The following is a 17,850-nucleotide window of genomic DNA, read 5'->3' on the forward strand; positions in this document are numbered from 1 at the left end:
GAGTTGTGATGGTTTGAAGTTGAAGTCAAAAAGTCGGTGTATATAGAAATCCGTGCGGCAGGTGGGGACGTGCGTCAGGTGATCAAGTACGGTAGAAGATACAGGACAAAAACAAAAAAAGAATTAAATTCCGATGCGGGGAATCGAACCCCGAGCTGCTGTGTGAGAGACAGCGATGTTAGCCATTACACCACATCGGATACTTGTTGAAAGGTTTTATTTTAATTTATTTTATTAACCAAAATATATTTAAACAAGTCTTCCCCCATCTCTTCAAATATAACAAAGGATGCATAGTATTTAAGCATGGCTGCGAACTCAGCAATGGCAGGATCTGCTAAAGGAGCTGTTTTGTGCTAACCGTAATGGTATATCATTAACATAATAACCCAAGAGAGCGATACTTATGATCTTTCGAATAGCTCGGAAACGGAAGCTTCAGCCGCCAGGACATAGGTAGTTAGTTATATATATTTTTGAGTAATGGGTCTGGTAGTAGATCGATCCCCATAGGTCATGCAATATTATGCAACATGGAAACACATGCTTATCACTCGGAAAACCCTTCTCACTACTATTTATCTTTATGTTTGATCGTATTGGTTCAGGACAGAAACCACCTATTTTGAACCTGGAGTGACACCGATGATCGGCGTGTAGCACGTGGTCTTCAAACATGACAATGAGGAGTGAAAGGGTGAAACAAACTTCCTCTAGATAGTATACAGAGAAGCTATATTGATAAAATAATGGGGAATGTTCGTGCAATTTTTAAGGGAGGTTAGTATCGAAAACATGCTTATTTGGGAGGCAACGTTGAAGACAAAGCGAGTTTCGTAGATTGAGGTTGTATTACCGTCAGTGCTAAATGAGATAAGAGAGCCCCTATGCGCCCATACGCCACGCTTCGGGGTTCCAAGCCTAACCTCCATGATCTTTGTGTCTAGGATATACCAAGTGGAATTTGTTACGCTTTTTGGATACTCGCAAGGATGTCGTCCATATAGGAGGTCCAACCATAGGTGCGCTTTTTGGTCAACCGGTACTAAATTATTGATTGATGTCATCGATGTTAGCTGAAGACGACAACAGGGCACAATGAGTCCCACTATGAGTAATCTCCGGCCTAAACCAAGGGCAGAGGAGCTCAACCTTGAGCTTAAGCCCAGTCATCTGCATGTCTAGTAACCCCTACAGAATTAGCTAGTGGGGAGTTGTATTTGTTGGCAAGCTATGGTCATCGCCTTTGCTATAGCAGCAACTGGCCGTAGCTCGGGTCGTTCCTCCGCTGCCTTGTCCACAAAGTCGTTAAGCCAGGACACCAGAATGAAGTCGTCCTCGAGCTCGTATCTGTGAGATCCGATAATATCCGCGCAAAGAATAAAGAACGGGATAAATTGGTGCAGTAGTATGAGACTACGAGGAGAAGGCTGTGGTCAGCAAGGGAAGACTCGACTCTTAAATAGTACATACCTGATACCCCAGTACGCGTGCAGTTCCGCACTCATTAGAGACTGAAACATTTTCAAAGACTTCCTCGCGACATCTACAGTGTGCCTTGGCAGGAATTGACTGCTCTGGTTGCACCTCTTGGACTGCGTGAAGACGATGAGCATCTTGTAGCTACTGAATAGGATATCCGCACTGAACCAAGTGTCAACATGATTAGTGGCGCTGTTGAAAAGTTCCTCCTTCGTTACGTTAGATCATAAGCCCTCATTAACCATGGATCGGGGTCAATTAACAACATACCGCGTTCCAGTCTGACATGATCGCTTGCACTTCTGCAATGAGGGCATCGAGCGCCTGATCAGACACATCCGTATCTTGATGCATTTCAACATCCAAGTCCAAGTATTTCAATAGAGTTAGTGTGAGACGCATCGATGCTAGGAAATGAATCTGGATAAAGCGCGTCGACGCATCATCAACACCGGTAATGGTGGGATCAGGGAAGTTTACTGTCCATGACCCACCGGGTATGAGGGCCGGTTTGCCAAAGGATAGACGGAACAGACAATCCATCCTCAGAAGATGCCAAAATTCGAATCGCTTTCGATTTTTATCCACCTCACTTTCACTGCTACTATGCGACACAGACTGAGGATCTTGTCCGTCCGATTGTTCATCGACGGAGAAGAATCCCAGAGCCCGAGCAATATTACAGGCATAGCCGAAAATCTTCCAGGACATTTCGCTATTACAGCCCTCGAGCGTCATCGATATCTAAAGGGAAATTGTCAGCCTGGGACTTAATCTAATTGATATTCTATACATATACTCACCATAACAAAAGCTGCAAACATGTTCGGGAGAGTGTTTTCGATATGACATAGCCAGTCATCTACCAACATCATACTACTCTGGTAAAGATATTGTATGATTTTACCTCTCCCAGGAAGGTATTCCGAATCTAATATGATGCCTTGAAGGAGTATGTTGTAGTAAATGATCTTCAATGTACTGTCCATGTGGACGTGGGGTATTTCCAACAGGTCAGGGATAGACATGACGAAGCTCTTCTCAAGAGGAACTCGAAAACCCTCGAACTGGTAGGCTTCGTAGTATGCTAGCCAACCCGATCAGCAAAATGTCTGTGTCCAAGTGATCGAATAGCACACACATTTTACCCACCTCTTTGCCATTTCTTTAGTGATGACAGGAGGATCTAGTACGTTGATTTCTCGTGTACTTTCCAGGCGTTCAACTTCTTCCATGGCAGTTTCTACCGCTTTCACACATGTTTCGTTCTCAAAAAGGCGAGACTCCACGTTCCGCAAATGACAAAACACATTGGAAGAAAGCAGTGACCTGGCCTGATCATCTTTTATCCCGTTCAACATGCTGTGGATCACGGGTTGTGTGTTTGGCGTTTGAGGCTGGCTACCGTGTAGCAAATCGATGCTTGCCGGTCTCGTTCCAGTGATGTCCGACGAAGTTGACATTGAGCGGGATGCACCGCCATGACCTTTACTATGTGAACTGATCCTACAGTGATCCTCTAGACGTTCGAGACGTCTGAGTATGTCCAGTAAAAGGTCTTTTTCAGAGGGATTACTAGTACATTATATTATGAGTGATGTAAATTCGCCTTTTTTTTTTTTGGTTTGGGCTGTCATAGGACGATATGCCATACCTTTGCTTCTTTGCCCGAGCTTTTCGAGGTACATAAATACATTCTGCATTGATGGCTTCACATTTATCACATTGAGGTTGGACTCTGTTGCATCGAATCTAGCCCTGACGTCATTCTTGGGGTGTCTTCTTCTGCAGGCGAATTTTTCCGACTAATACCTTTTTGGATTGGCAGCGAGTACACTGAAATCAATTCTAATTAGAATTTCATTCGAACTGAATAAAGTGAGGCTCTTATTAACTTACCGATATGTACTTCGGCGGTTTCCGGGAGCTCATTTTCTTTTCTATTCGGGGAGAGTGGAATGAACTGATGACAGTAAGGGGAATTGGAACGGGGTGTCGCAAAGTCCGAAATCCCGGATGGAAAAAAAACGCCCAAGCGTCAGTCACGTTGCCTGCTCGATCGCCCGGACTTAAAAAATCCCCGAATTCCCGGAAGTATATACCTAGGGCTCCACGTATCATCTGCACGCCACTTGGTACTAAGAACCTCCCCTTGGAAAATCATGTTAATTGTGGATACGTATTCATTCTAAATGTGGAAAAGATGTAGGCGCTAGGTCAGGGACCAAATTACCATCAATCCTCTGAATTGGAGATTATTGTAGATTAATACCTGAAGAATGATCTAATCTCTCTTGCCCAGACCGTGTTCGTATTTGAACGTAGTCATAAGTCGCTTGGACCGCTTCTTCTGGAAATACTTCTTGACCTATAAATTACCTACTCCCTGAATAACCATCATGATATTCCTTCCTTTGTCAAAGCCTGTGACACAGATTCATCACAATGGGCCGTTTGTCGGACCGCTCTCCGCCACGGAATTTAAACGAGAAACCACATCATGAGACCGGAGAGCTCTGTGCCACTCCTCAGCCCGCGAAGGATGCGTCGGAGAGCATCGCCGTCAAGTCAGATCGAACCGGAGTTGAAGTTGAAGGCAAAGATGGACGCAAAGATGCTGCAGAGGCTGAACAAACCGCCTCTTTAGCCAACTACTTTGTATGCGGATAGACTTTTCATGGGAGGCCTTATTTTCCGCTGACGTGTCTGCAGAGAGTCCTCTCCTATACCAGCGCCAAGGATCGCGTCGTACTCGGAATGGCGTTGATATGTTCTATTGGATCTGGAGTGGTATGCCGTTTTTTCCTGGGAGAAATTGGAGTTATAAACCTGACGATTGTATAATAGCCACTGCCCCTTATGAATATCGTGTTCGGTAAGATGGTTGGTGAGTTCAACGGATATTTTATCCCCGGCACATCGGTCACAGAAGCACAATTCAAATCATCCGTGAGCAAACTGAGGCAAGACATCCAGAATATTGAAAACAAGTCTTGTTTACTCATCAGCTGACGCCAATATTAGCTTGTATATCGTTTACCTCTTCATCGCCAAGTTCGCTTTAACATATGTCTCAATGGTATGCCAAGCTGCTTCTAAGTTAACCAGTTGAGAAAATTATACTCAACAATCACAGTTCTGTTTCCGTGTCATCGGTCTTCGAGTCTCAGCTGCCTTGCGACTGGAATACATGCAGTCACTTTTTACCCAACCAATTACTACGCTGGATCAAGTGTCGGTGGGCACGGTCACAAATACCATCTCGACGCTCTCCAATTCGATTCAACAAAGTATTACCGACAAGCTTGCAATTCTGTTCCAATCTCTGGCACTTCTACTGGCAGCATACATTATCGCCTTCAAGTACTCGTGGGCCTTGACTCTCGTTACCAGCGCTTGCCTCTTATTCATCCTCATTGCCTGTAGTGTGACGGTTCCTATTATTACTAAGGTTCAACAGAAAGTCGACAAAGCCGATGAGAAGCATTCGTCAGTAGCAGCAGAAGTATTCGGCTCTATTCGAACTGTTGTTTCCCTTGGAGCTGAGGAGTCTCTCAGGAAGAAATATGCTGCCTGGATTGAAGAAGCACAAAGGCGTGGACAACGTATGTCCACTGTTATGGGAGTCCAATTTGCTCTCATGTTCTTCGCAATGTACTCGAGCTTTTCTTTGGCATTCTGGTTTGGGCTGAAGTTGTACCGGGAAGGCCATATCGATAATATCAACACAGTCATCACGTAGGGACATGATTATATCCGAAGGGTTGTTTGTGTCTGCTAATTTGTCTCGATAGTGTGTTTTTTTCTATCATGATTGCAGTCACTATTCTGGGAAATATCGCAACGCCATTGATCATCATCTCTAAGGCCGCCAGCGCTGCGACTTCATTTTTCGAAATGATCGACTCCGAGAGGATTGAGCTTGGCGGCCTCCGTGATCCTGATGTTTCAGCTCACGTAGACATTGTTTTCCAAGATGTTCATTTTACATATCCTACGCGACCAGATACCGCAGTCCTCAAGGGCCTGAATGCTCGATTCGAAAAAGGCAAGACCACGGCATTGGTTGGCCCATCAGGCTCGGGTAAGAGTACAATTGTGGCTCTTGTTGAGCGATGGTATCAACTGGGGTCGAGCGAAGAGGATCATAGCCGAGGAACCATCTCCGTGGGTGAACACAATATCAATAGCCTGGATATAAAATGGTGGAGATCGCAGATCGGATTGGTTCAGCAGGAGCCCTTCCTTTTTAACGATACTATATTCAATAATGTCTCATTCGGCCTGATCGGAACGAAATGGGAAAATGAAACCGACGCAGTGAAACGAGAGATGGTGGAGAAGGCCTGTAGAGAGGCCTTTGCGGAGGAATTTATTAATCGTCTGCCAAAGGTATGTCGACTTCTTTTGATTTTGCTCCACTTCATCTAATCTTCACAGGGCTATTTAACTATGGTTGGCGAGAATGGTACCAAATTGAGTGGCGGCCAAAGGCAACGTCTTGCAATTGCTCGAAGCATCGTGAAAGAGCCCACCATTTTGATCTTAGACGAAGCAACAAGTGCAATCGATGTCCGTGGCGAGAAGATTGTGCAAGCCGCCCTTGATCAAGTTTCAAAAAATCGCACCACCATCGTAATTGCTCACCGGCTATCGACCATTCGACGAGCAGATCACATCGTTGTAATGAAGGGCGGTGCTAATGTCGAGCAAGGAACACACGAAGAGCTTTTAGCGAATGAAAATGGGGTTTACCATGGCCTCGTCCATGCTCAAAAACTTGAGCTCTTGGCAGAAGATGAGACCAACGAGAGTGAAATTACTCATGAGTTGAAAGAAGAGATCCAGTTGGCTCATTCTGCTCTCGACGACAAACCACAGACGGAGGAGGAAAATATGAAAGACAGAAATCGGGGCTTTTTTAGTAGCATCGGCCGGATTCTATATGAGCAACGTGCAAATTGGCCTTTTTATCTTACGACTATATTTGGCGCAGTTGGTGCAGGAGGTAAGGTTCGGAGATTCCACACACTACAACTCAATAACTGACAAGATGTTATTGAAAGCCGCTTTCCCGCTTCAGAGCTGGCTCTTTGCAAAACTTATCCACGTATTCCAACTTACTGGTCAACAGCTTGCTGATGCCGCTAACTTCTGGGCTTTGATGTTCTTCATCCTTGCCCTAGGGGTCGCTCTCAGCTATAGTATCGTAGGATACTCCACTAACTCGCTTTCAGTGGTATGACCATGAAATACATCTTTACGCGTCTTATGAGAGCTAATATGGGCACAGAGGATTGGTTCGTCCTGCAGGAAGGAATATTTTCAGAGCATACTAGAAAAGCCTATACCATTCTACGATATGAATGAGAATGCTTCAGGGTCTTTGATTTCTCGCCTCGCAACTGACCCAAAGCAAGTTCAAGATTTACTTGGAATGAATGGAATATTCCCGGTTATCTCCATATTCAGCATGATTGGTTGTATTGCAATTGCGTTCTCGTTCGGTTGGAAACTCAGCCTCGTGGCAGTATTTGCAGCCCTGCCATGCACCTTTCTAGCTGCCTTTATGCGCATCAGATATGAAATGCAGTTCGAGGCCATGAACGCAAAAGTGTATTCTGGAAGCTCACAGTTTGCAGCAGAATCCATTGAGGCTTTTCGAACTGTATCGGCATTAACGATGGAAGACGCAATCCTTGACCGCTACACCAATCTATTGCGACAGCAACAAAACAAAGCTTTCAGGAAAGCATGGTACGCGACGCTAATATTTGCTTTCTCCGATAGTGTCGAGCTATGTGCGATGGCACTAACGTTCTGGTAAGGATTCCTTGCGTAAATGTCCCTATGTAATACTCAAATTCTCTACTAGGTACGGTGGTCAACTACTCGCGTCCCGAGAGTACCAGCCAACCTCTTTCTTTGTCATTTACATGGCCATCATACAGGGAGGACAATCAGCTGGTCAATTTCTTAGCTTTGGACCGAATATGGCGCAAGCCACTGCATCGGCTAACCGGGTGATGAACCTACGATCAAGTTCAGTTACGAAGGATACGGACAATATCGGACAGAAACAACTTACCCATTTTGCTTCACAATCTGGAGCTAGCATCGAATTCTGTGACGTTGCATTCAAATATGCATCTCAAGACGCCCCTCTATTCACTGGGCTTAATGTTAGTATCGAAAGCGGGCAGTTCGTTGCCTTCGTTGGACCTTCTGGCTGCGGCAAAACAACCGTAATATCCCTGCTAGAACGGTTCTATGATCCCTTTAGAGGCACGATATCCCTGAATGGTCAAGATATTCGCTCCACTGAACCATCATCTTATCGCAGAGCTCTATCGCTAGTGGCCCAAGAACCAAGACTCTTTGAGGGAACAATTCGTGAGAATATCACTCTTGGACTGAATGAATCTGACTTCAGCGAGGATGAGATAATCCAAGCCTGCAAAGACGCTGAGATACATGACTTTATTACGTCACTGCCTGAAGGCTATTCCACCGAGTTGGGCATTAAAGCACAGACGGCTCTCAGTGGAGGCCAGAGGCAGCGGCTATGCATTGCGCGTGCACTACTGCGAAAGCCGTCATTACTTCTACTGGATGAGGCAACTTCGAGTCTAGATTCGCAATCAGAAAAGGTAGTACAAGCGGCTCTGGAGCGCCTGGCGGGGAGGAGAAACATGACAATTGTCGCGGTCGCGCACAGACTTGCCACTATCCAGAAAGCTGATATGATCTTTGTCTTCGGCGAAAGCGAGGTGGGCCATGGATCCCGGATAGTGGAGCAGGGAACACATCAAGAATTGCTTCGGACTAAAGGGACCTATTGGCAGATGGTAAGTATCAGAACTCTCTTTCACGACTATTCGCTTCAACCTTCTTCTTACTAACATTGTTATAGTGTCAGGAAAACGCCTTAGATAGATGAAGTCTTGCATTGGACTTCATCTTTTGCTCCTTATCTGTTGCTTTCATTGATTGGGGGTGTTTAGCCTTCTCTGACTCTCTTTATAGATACCAAACTATAATGCTACTATATTTTCTTTACATATTTGGTTTAGATGGGTCGGTCCACTACGGTAGTGATTTAATATGCAACACATACTGGACACCTTAGATTTGATACATTATAAGTCAGTATACAATATGCTGGACGCAATTAGGAAGCCTATCAATGGAGAATTATGCCTCCTGAAAGTCTCGAAATCATATCCTGCGGCGTTTAATTATCCTATATCGTAGATTTTGGCGGTTTTTAACGCCACGCTAGGAGCTGGTGACCTGTATCATAAAAAATGAATACATAGTGGAAGTATCCTGGGATCTGGAGAGCCTAACAATACTACGGTATATATTTAAGTTTAAGCATCTTTCTCCTTGCATGTTAGTAAATACCGGGGATCATCCTCCATCGCACCTGACGGCAGTACTCGTCCCAGTGTTTCCCATATTTCGCTGCACATTTTACTTCATCACGATAGCAACGATGAATCACCATCCCCCCAGCCATAACCACCTCAGTATAAGGGAAGATTCCACCACAGCCGCAAGCAGCGCAAAGAGCCAGAGTGTACATCACGCTCCCTGTATAATTTGCATGGCGAGCCAGCCCCCACCATCCTGTGAAAGTCAGGTTGTTAGTCTTCCTCATTGCGGACCCGTAGTAATATCCCATTTGATCAAATGAATAGACCTACCAGAGCATAGCAGCAAGGAGTGACGTGTCTTTCCATCTGCAGTTTGGTGTGATGCTCTAATCCTTTCGGCGGGCTTGCCCCAGATTCGACATTCTCCACCCGTTTGACGGAACTTCACTTTCTGATAGTCCACGGAGAACCGGATCAACCAGCCGACAGTAAAGAGCAGTATGACACCAATGAGCGCTATATTAGAGAGTTCCTCGGGATGCTTGACCAGGTACTGTGTTTGTAACGACCAAAGCACGGGCATCATGGCTGAGAACCCATAAATGTTGTAGAAGCCGAATGACTCGTACATGCCGTCCAAAGTGTGGAAAAACCTGGTTAAGTTAGGTTATTTCGATTCGTTAAGCCTGGCTGTACGTGATGACAGTCATACCATAACTCATTGACGAAGAAATCCACTACAACAAACGCGCGCATAATGACTACCGCCGCCATGGTATTCGTCATGTACCCGTGAGATTGATACTGATAAGCGGCGAAAGATAGATCACTACAGTATTTGTTTTAGAAACAGGGATGTGTATAACTTCCGTGTAATATTTGGGGAGAATGGGGCTTACATCAAAGTCCAGGCGAGAATTCCTCCTGTACGCGTAGAGAAGAACTGTCTCCAATCCCACGTTTTCCCGATGCGAGGATGAAGCTCACCACCCTCAAAGATGTCGTACCAAAACGATCCTAGGGTGTTGAATTAGCGAAAAACAAAAGCAATTGGCAAATCAGTAAATCCTTGCCTGTTATAAACGTCTCAGCCTCGTTATCTGGCATTATCCGAGCCTTGATGTGGAACAGGACGACAGTAACCACGGAAAAGGCGTTGGTGATCCAGACTAGGCCTTCCCAGTTCTTAGCAATACATGCAGGATCAATAATTCCCGAGACAGCCCCAACAGCCCATAAAGCGACGGTTGCGCCCCACGCTACTAGGCCGTTCAGTTTATACTTCAACCTCCTGCCTGCCGGTGTTACGGGACCAAGGGCTTCGCTCCCAGGCAAGTAGATATACAGGATTGCTTGGAGAGCAAGCCAGGCGGCATAACCCAAGATGGCATTTGTGCTTGAGTGAGGAAGGCGAGTGGCAAAGAATTGAAAAGGACCTTCTGAATAAGCAACTCTGGCTGCGGTAACTATCGAGGTGTCAAAGTAATGATAGGCTATCCAGTAGTAGATCACAACAAGAGGGCTAGTTGTACACAAGACGAAACTGATTATCTCAGTGAGCCAAGACGGTCTCAAATGTCGACTCTTAGCATTTCCACCCTCGGGAGAGGGTTTTAGTACGCCAGTAGAGTTGCTTGCTTTTTCAGTGTCCATTTTCAGGTGTTTTTCAAGATAATATTGAAACGACCTCCGGGGACCGAGCAGGTAAGAGAAAGAGCTGCAAAGGCGGGACAGATGACGAGCGTAAATACCTTGGACATTGCCAAAGTGGACTCTGCAGCTATTCAACACCACTCGCATGCAAGGGCCAATATTGCACCAGGTTCACCCTTTCTTGCCAACAGAATGTGCTCGTCCGACGTGTCATTTACGTAATGATCAAAACCCCTTGCTTTGTATCGAACGAGTCATTTCTACTGATGCTCTACTCCACTTTCCCAAGAAAACTATCCGGGTCGATCTTCTCTCTGTACTGTACAGACATACCTTCAATATTTAGGCCTTTTCCTTAAAAGACAAAAATTCAAGATCAACGCCGCGTATTCTGAGGCAATATCTAAGTTTTACTCATTTACTACTGGAATTACCGTGACCTATAGATATCTGAATACTATACCTGAAAGAATATACGAAACTATATATTTTGAAGAGAAATTAAATTTTTGTAAAGAATTGATATTTTTTTTATTGTTACTATGTCTATACTCTTACCTCAGGGATAATATAGACTAGATTCAAATTACAGTTCCCATAGTAAGCTATAAATCGTTGACCCAAGAACTGGAGGCAGTCTTCCATGTTAAATTCATAGTGTCAGTGATAGTAAAGAACACTGGCGTAACATAAAAAGCAATGAAAAATATCCTGAAAGGCATGTCACAGTATTAGAATATACAGAGAAACAATGAGACTATATAGAGTAGATCATGCGTTCAGGTCAGAAAGCACCAAGCCTTGTTCTTCCTCGCGCGTCGTCTCGCTCCCTCGTCGTCGTAGTTGTCGTTTAAGCCAATCTTGTGTGTCTCTAGAGTTCAACCGCTTGACCTTGATCTTGAGAATCGCGTATACCAACAAACGATAGCACAACATGGCCACAACACCCCCCACGACTTGCAACCACGGATTCTTCTGATCGAATTTGTACAGTTGCAAGACTTGTTCTCCGGTTTCTATTAGGCATTTTCCATTCACATCTCGCTGCTCCTCCGTGCAAGTAAATATCAAATCTCTCATGGTGAAGACAGAGATACTGGTTACCGCATACTTGACTGGCGATATGTAGTTGAACCACTGAAGTACCTTTGGCGGGTCCAGACTCATGACGCCGCCTAGCACGGTGAAGATAGCAAGTAACGATGCCGTGAAGCTGACTGCTAGACTTATATGATCAAAGAGAAGATAAAACAGCATACTTATTGATTCCCCACTGTTCAGCGTGCAAAGAGCACTTAGGAACAAGGAACCAAACAGATCCGCCTCAGGTGCTAATTTTGCTGCGTATGCTAGTAAAAGAGCAAATACCAGGGCAGAAAAAGCTTCAAAAGGAAGCTCGAGGATGGTATACTGCGCTAGAAATGCTTCAATTTTGTATAGACCCTCTGATGTCTCGCGGTACATAACATCCACTTCAGGAGGGAAGGTCGCGACGTTCTGGAGCATACCTAGATATCAGGAATGAGTTTGTGAGCCGGTTGCCTGGATTGAAGACCAATTATGGAGCTTACCAATGAAGGTTAGACATGAATACTGTTGGATAACACCCATGCGGGTTTGGATGGAAATGTAGTCTGTTTTCATCGGTGCAGTAAAAAGTGCCAACAAAAGACCCACGCCAGGAGCCTGGATTGATCGGGCCAAGATTGAGATTGGCTGGCGAAAAGTGTTCAGCACGGCACGATGTACAAGTATCGGGAAAGCTGTTACAGAAGAAAGATGGTTGCATGTTGTAGAATCCGAAACCGATTCCGTACAACCACGATCAGTTCCGGGCCGAGAACCAAGGGATTGTTTTCTTGTGTAGGGCCCATGGGCTTTCCACGCATCGACAAGGCTGCCTAGTCGCTTCTTACTATTCTCGTAGCTCCCTTGAATTTCGCCGGATGTTGCAAGATCCATAAAGAAGTCTGCAGGATTCATCGCCTTAGGGCACTCAAATCCCACTGAATGAAAATAGGAACGCATCTCAGACGTTTCACCAGAGTACAGGGGTAAGCCGTCTGGTGAGAGAAGCAGGCAGTTGGAGAAAAGTGGCCACATCGACGACGTGGGCTGATGGACTGTGAGAATGATAGTGCAGCCTTCAGCAGCTAGGCTCTGCAGGACTTCTAGTACAGTGAGTGCCATGAAGCTGTCGAGCCCGGACGTAGGCTCATCTAAAATAAGAACTCGTGGCATCGTTAGGACCTCACAAGCGATCGACAGACGACGTTTTTCTCCGCCACTGATTCCCCTTTTGATTGTGGACCCAACTAGACGTCTTGCACATGATTCCAGACCAAACTTTGTAATAACTTCTGAAACACGCTCACGCTTCTCACCGTCAGGCATTGAGGATGGCAACTTTAGCCGAGCGGCAAAGAGCAATGTTTCGTCCACCGTAAGTGCCGGCATTAGATTGTCGTCATCCTGAGCCACAAATGAAACCATTGATCTGATTTGGACCTTCGGTAACTGTTTTCCATTATACAAAGCTGAGCCTGTACGGCACCACTTGGAACCTGAACTCGGAGGAAGCCTTTCAGCTAATGAAGACAACAAAGATGTTTTGCCACTACCTGATGCTCCCATAATCACATTCAGTTTTCCTGGTTGAAATATGGTGGACACTGGACCACAGATCCTGGATGTGATACTGGTTACATTTCCCCGCGTTGACTTACGCCGTTTTGCCTTTAGGACGTAGTCTTCCAGGCAGAGGGAAACTGGAGGAATTGAACGGTTGTACCTTGGCTGAATTCCCACATCCGTTGAACTAGGGTTGCCTACCCTCTCAGGTGGAGTAAGAGGTGGTTTTGGATGATTGATATGAAGAACAAATGCTCCCGATAAATGAAAAATACAAGTCATGGACCACAAGATAACAATAGGACGCCATATCCACTCTTTCGGCATTCCCAAGCTATCCATGACAAACCGTCCAGTATACTGCTTACAGCGAGGATCTGTAAGATCGGCCGAGAAAGGGCAGTCATACAGGTGCCCTTGGTATGGGCCATGCACACCGATAAACTCGTTCGCACATAGAGCACCAAATGTATAGAAAGTATGAGTGACCCATTTGAGCCATCGAGCGTACAGTGGAGTTTGATTAGTCTGGATAAAGTATGCGGATGCCACCATCTGCAAAGTGAAAAAGAGGTTTCCCATCAGGCCTGCTCCGTGAAAGCTCCTGGTAGTGGCCACACAAAGACCGGCGAACCCAATGGCAAGATAATGCGTTAGTAGCATGACAAGTAGAAAGATGCAAACCTGGGAGCCCGAGCCACGGTATCCGACCATGGGATAGTAGATGGCCGTGAAGAGAAGGGGAAGGCTTAGATCCTCTAGGAAAAATCTTGACGCTCTCCGGCTAAGTAAAAATGCGGATGCGCTCAGGACTCCGTCTCTCCGCTCGTGGTCAAATAGACCAATCTCATCAATTAGACGGCATATCTCATGGACTAGGATCAAGTATCCGTATAGCCCAGTGGCGTCCCAGAGGCTACCTTCGCGTGACCTAATCCCACTCAAGCTGCCATCTAGTTGCCAGAAAGCCCAACCGTTGATAGCAGCCAACGCAGCAACAGCGCACCAAATTCCAAGTAGCGACTTCCAGTCCCTCCAGCATATTTTCAGGTCTCGCTGTAACATTACTTTGCATACTCTTGAATAACTTGGAGCTTTGCTACCGGAGTCTAAATAGCCACATACATCACGGTAGTTGGACAGACAGTTTGCTGTAATGGTTGCCGAACGATTCCTCCAGCATTGGTTTAGCTGCTCCACTCGAACATGGGATTTAGACTTTGATGCCTCTGAGCGTACATCAATTGATGTGATATCCAAGAGAAAGTCCGCCGGATTCACGAATGGAGGCATTTCATATCCACAATCCTTGAAATAGTCGCCCACCATATTTGATGATCCGCTGTACATCAAGTGACCACCGGACAGTAAAATCACATTGTCAAAAAGGCTCCATGCGTCAGACCTTGGTGCATGGAGTGACATGACCACTGTCATACCACCATCGGCTAGTTGCTTTAAAGTCTGAATAACCTGGAAAGCCGTTGCTGCATCAAGACCTGGGTACAAATCAGCGGATAGACTCCAACTACTTCGTGGCATACATTCGTGATCGTACCAGTTGTTGGTTCATCGCAAAAGAGTACCGAGGTCACTTTTAGCAGTTGAATCCCAATACTGACTCTTCGCCTTTCACCCCCACTACATCCCTTATTCTTGTTGTCTCCGATTCTGGTTTCCGCACAGTTTTCGAGGCCTAGCTTTGAAATGATGTTATTGACAGCACGGTTAATCTCTGAGATTCCTGCAGAACCCAGGCTTAACTCTGCGGCATAGCTCAATATCTCGCGGACGGTCAACATCGCAGGAAGGATATCTTGCTGTACCAGATACGCACTCCGAAATGCTCCAATGTCTGCGCTACCGTTGTATGTGACGTTACCCGTAACATTTAGACGACCATTCTGTGTTCGGCCAGAGAGCACATTCAGGAAAGACGTTTTCCCCGAGCCACTACCTCCAAGAATAACGGTCAACTGTGCAGGTGGTATACATGCCTGTACGTTGTGGAGAATCCTTGGTGATTGTGGTGGTATAGCTGTACTTTTTGTCGTCTTCCAAGCGCGTCGTATCCCTTCGAAAGACGAAGTAGTGAGGGAGACCGAAACATCATGAGCTTCTATATGTACAGGATTGTGTCTGGAGTCGACTGAACCCGATGTGTCTAAACGATCGTGATCGCGTTGACTAGGATCACTGTGTGACAGCAACTGTTGATGGATCCTTGGGTACATTGCTGTTAGGTTGCCTGCACGTGGCTAGCTGAGAGGGCATAGACCGATGCTGCAAGCTAACGAAGGTGTAGATAGAGCTAGCGCTCGAATCACATGCCGATGGAGAAGCAATGAGACATGAAAAAGAAAGAGACGTACCAACTCTCTTGTGCGATGACAAAAGGGGTTATATTGATATATGGAAGCGCATCCTTATCGAACAGTAAGGGGTAGACGTAGGAAGGGGTGTCAATATGGACGGACCTTGGTAAGGGTCCACTGGCACTTTAATCACATAATAATTTCTCGAAAAAGGACCATGTCTTTTGCACCAGTCATATTCACTATTCCAACATAATGAGTCTGAGTAGAATTACATTTTATACGGTTAATTCCGCATCTGTTTACTCTCTATGGCATGACAACCGGAAATTAAGCCCTTGACCCCATTCAACTCATTATTCTCCTGAAAGCCAATCCCTTGGACCACATTTGCCATTCCTCCGTCACAATAAGCCTATTATACGATGAATCCCTAACTCTTCACTGTTCCTTCCCGTTTCCCCGCGAAATATCTCTCCGGGTCTGCGTAGGTACCCCCTAAATGGTCCCAAAGTGTAAGAAACTGTCCGAAGTTTAGTTTAACATTCTTGTGATGCACCGTATGGAATTGGTCACGATTGTCGTCTGGAGCCATATTTGTTAGCGGCAAATGAATACGTCCTATAGGACTGGGGCCGACACATACGCAGTAAAACCGTCCATATATTTGTTGTCACGAATACAATGAGTTGTGCCTCCCGAGACATGGGCCATAAGAAGCTATAGGCATAAATGGGCAGGCTCATGATGTACGCCTCTAGAGGATCGAAGGCATAAGCCGAAAACGGGGTCGGGATAATGTACCTTGCAAGTGGCCCGTCAGTTTCAAAACGATCGCTAATTATAAACTGGGCCAAAGTGTCTTCTTACTGATGATGCTTCTTGTGCATGAGGTTGAACAAGTAGTTGATGTGGAAGGTTCGATGAAGCCAGTACATGCAAGTATCACTGAATAGGACAAAGAACAGAAATTGCCCAAATTCGTACCAGAAAGGTACTTCCCCAGACCCGAAATCATAAAGCTTTGCGTATCCGCGAACTTGAGCAACGAAGATTGGGACAGTAAGGACATTTAAGCCGAAAAGGGAGAGCAAGGAATCATAGATCTCGTGTCTGATTTGGTTCTTATGATATTTGGGGTGGCTTTTTAATGCTTCGTCAAAATATAGATAGTGACAGACGGTCCCAAGCAGGATAAAGAACACCGAGCTAGAAATCCTTTCCGTTGTTTTTGATTAGCTAGAATTCGACCAAGTCATACCAATGCACAAACCATGTTACAATGAATATGCTTAGGCTTTGCCTATAGATACTTTCCCTACACCATAGCTTAGAATCTGCGATGACAGAACAGACACTTGAACTAGGTGAGTTAGCACAGAGCCCCAGTTGCAATGAGCCACGAACTGAGTCATAGACACTGTCAATGATAAGCGGATCTAAGTAGTTGAATATTAGGTCCATGTTGGCTTCGTTTGCGTTCTTCCAATAAAGCCAGAGAAAATATCCATTCTCTAATATTTCAGAGGTGGCTTAAGGAAGTCCCCTAGTCTCACATAATATGCCTTCGTCTATGCGTCATAGCCAAACAGTTGGGCACCCCCAGAATGTATTGTGATCGACATTTGGCAGTGTACAGGCGTTTATGATACATCTAGGGAGAACCCAATATATCGGAACGGGCCCCACAGTTGCAACACTGTATTTGGGCACTAGTTGAATGGAGTTTCTAGGGGTATCACATAACTGGGTCTCGTCACGTAGCTCAATCAAATTTACGGTACAGCGTATATCATAGTCAAGCATGCGGCGTCATAAGTAATGAATGGTAGTTATTTTACTACTACAACGTGCGTCCTAAGGGGGACTCATGGAGAACAGAAATCTTCAGCGGAACAAAGGGGCAGAAGTCCCCTTGTGTATGATAGGCAGGATCTGATTAAATACCAAAATATACAATTGTCCTCTGCTGTTCCGGGAAAGAGGGTATAGTTTGTGCTTGAGGACGCGGTAGTTGCCCCTGCGTAGGTATTGTGGACCATACAAATTTCATTCCTAAAGCATGCTAACCCTGGAAGGACTACAGTACATACTACTAAAACACCAGATAGATCTGCATACACTCGGTAATTTTCGAGGCATGTAACTTCATTCCAGATATACCCCCAGTGGGTCAACCAACACACTCATGAATTAGCAACTCAGTGCATTGAATATGAGACATTCATACACAGAGCAATAATTGGCTAGGGCTTAAAGTCTCTGACCACCACTAAGTGCAACTTATGGTATGACTTGGTGTCAGTAATTAATAGTGTCTCCAAAGGTCTGCGTAAAAAAAAGGGCGTTGTTCACACGATCACTACTCCATGCAAGGGGGTTATAGCCGA

At 45.4% G+C, this 17,850-nt stretch overlaps 5 protein-coding genes and 1 non-coding gene across 6 annotated transcripts; 1 reads left to right on the top strand and 5 right to left on the bottom strand.

Annotated features, from left to right (window-relative positions):
* Positions 1-128: 128 nt before the first annotated feature.
* On the bottom strand, positions 129-200 carry BDV27DRAFT_t195. Its single transcript has one exon. It is a non-coding gene; the product is annotated as a tRNA-Glu (tRNA).
* Positions 201-875: 675 nt separating this feature from the next.
* On the bottom strand, positions 876-3,305 carry BDV27DRAFT_135756 (transcription factor domain-containing protein; the record flags this gene model as incomplete). Its single annotated transcript, XM_032068614.1, has 6 exons — positions 3,137-3,305; positions 2,624-3,057; positions 2,286-2,569; positions 1,753-2,226; positions 1,474-1,691; positions 876-1,416 (listed from the first exon to the last, which is right to left on the bottom strand). Coding segments are annotated over exons 2-6 (1,511 nt in total), but the record flags the coding sequence as incomplete, so codon positions are not given.
* Positions 3,306-3,927: 622 nt separating this feature from the next.
* BDV27DRAFT_149361 (ABC transporter ATP-binding protein) lies at positions 3,928-8,422 on the top strand (the record flags this gene model as incomplete). The annotated part of the gene is made up of 9 exons (XM_032071029.1): positions 3,928-4,140; positions 4,330-4,369; positions 4,716-5,220; positions 5,277-5,874; positions 5,923-6,490; positions 6,549-6,721; positions 6,776-7,305; positions 7,358-8,330; positions 8,396-8,422. 9 exons carry the CDS (start codon positions 3,928-3,930, stop codon positions 8,420-8,422), a joined length of 3,627 nt encoding a protein of 1,208 aa, XP_031922754.1.
* A 456-nt stretch (positions 8,423-8,878) lies between these two features.
* Positions 8,879-10,514, bottom strand: BDV27DRAFT_168368 (ergosterol biosynthesis ERG4/ERG24 family-domain-containing protein; the record flags this gene model as incomplete). Its single annotated transcript, XM_032074748.1, has 5 exons — positions 8,879-9,114; positions 9,192-9,514; positions 9,574-9,690; positions 9,806-9,852; positions 9,996-10,514. The coding sequence occupies 5 exons, from the start codon at positions 10,512-10,514 to the stop codon at positions 8,879-8,881; spliced, it is 1,242 nt and encodes a 413-aa protein (XP_031922755.1).
* Positions 10,515-11,285: 771 nt separating this feature from the next.
* BDV27DRAFT_168369 (P-loop containing nucleoside triphosphate hydrolase protein) lies at positions 11,286-15,379 on the bottom strand (the record flags this gene model as incomplete). Its single annotated transcript, XM_032074749.1, has 8 exons — positions 11,286-11,837; positions 11,883-12,022; positions 12,086-13,310; positions 13,347-13,749; positions 13,780-14,178; positions 14,209-14,254; positions 14,291-14,644; positions 14,704-15,379. The coding sequence occupies 8 exons, from the start codon at positions 15,377-15,379 to the stop codon at positions 11,286-11,288; spliced, it is 3,795 nt and encodes a 1,264-aa protein (XP_031922756.1).
* A 514-nt stretch (positions 15,380-15,893) lies between these two features.
* Positions 15,894-16,924, bottom strand: BDV27DRAFT_149364 (sterol desaturase family protein; the record flags this gene model as incomplete). The annotated part of the gene is made up of 4 exons (XM_032071030.1): positions 15,894-16,045; positions 16,107-16,264; positions 16,331-16,678; positions 16,722-16,924. 4 exons carry the CDS (start codon positions 16,922-16,924, stop codon positions 15,894-15,896), a joined length of 861 nt encoding a protein of 286 aa, XP_031922757.1.
* Positions 16,925-17,850: the final 926 nt, after the last annotated feature.

The sequence above is a fragment of the Aspergillus caelatus genome, assembly GCF_009193585.1.
Source record: "Aspergillus caelatus strain CBS 763.97 unplaced genomic scaffold BDV27scaffold_250, whole genome shotgun sequence".
NCBI classification, from domain to species: domain Eukaryota; kingdom Fungi; phylum Ascomycota; class Eurotiomycetes; order Eurotiales; family Aspergillaceae; genus Aspergillus; species Aspergillus caelatus.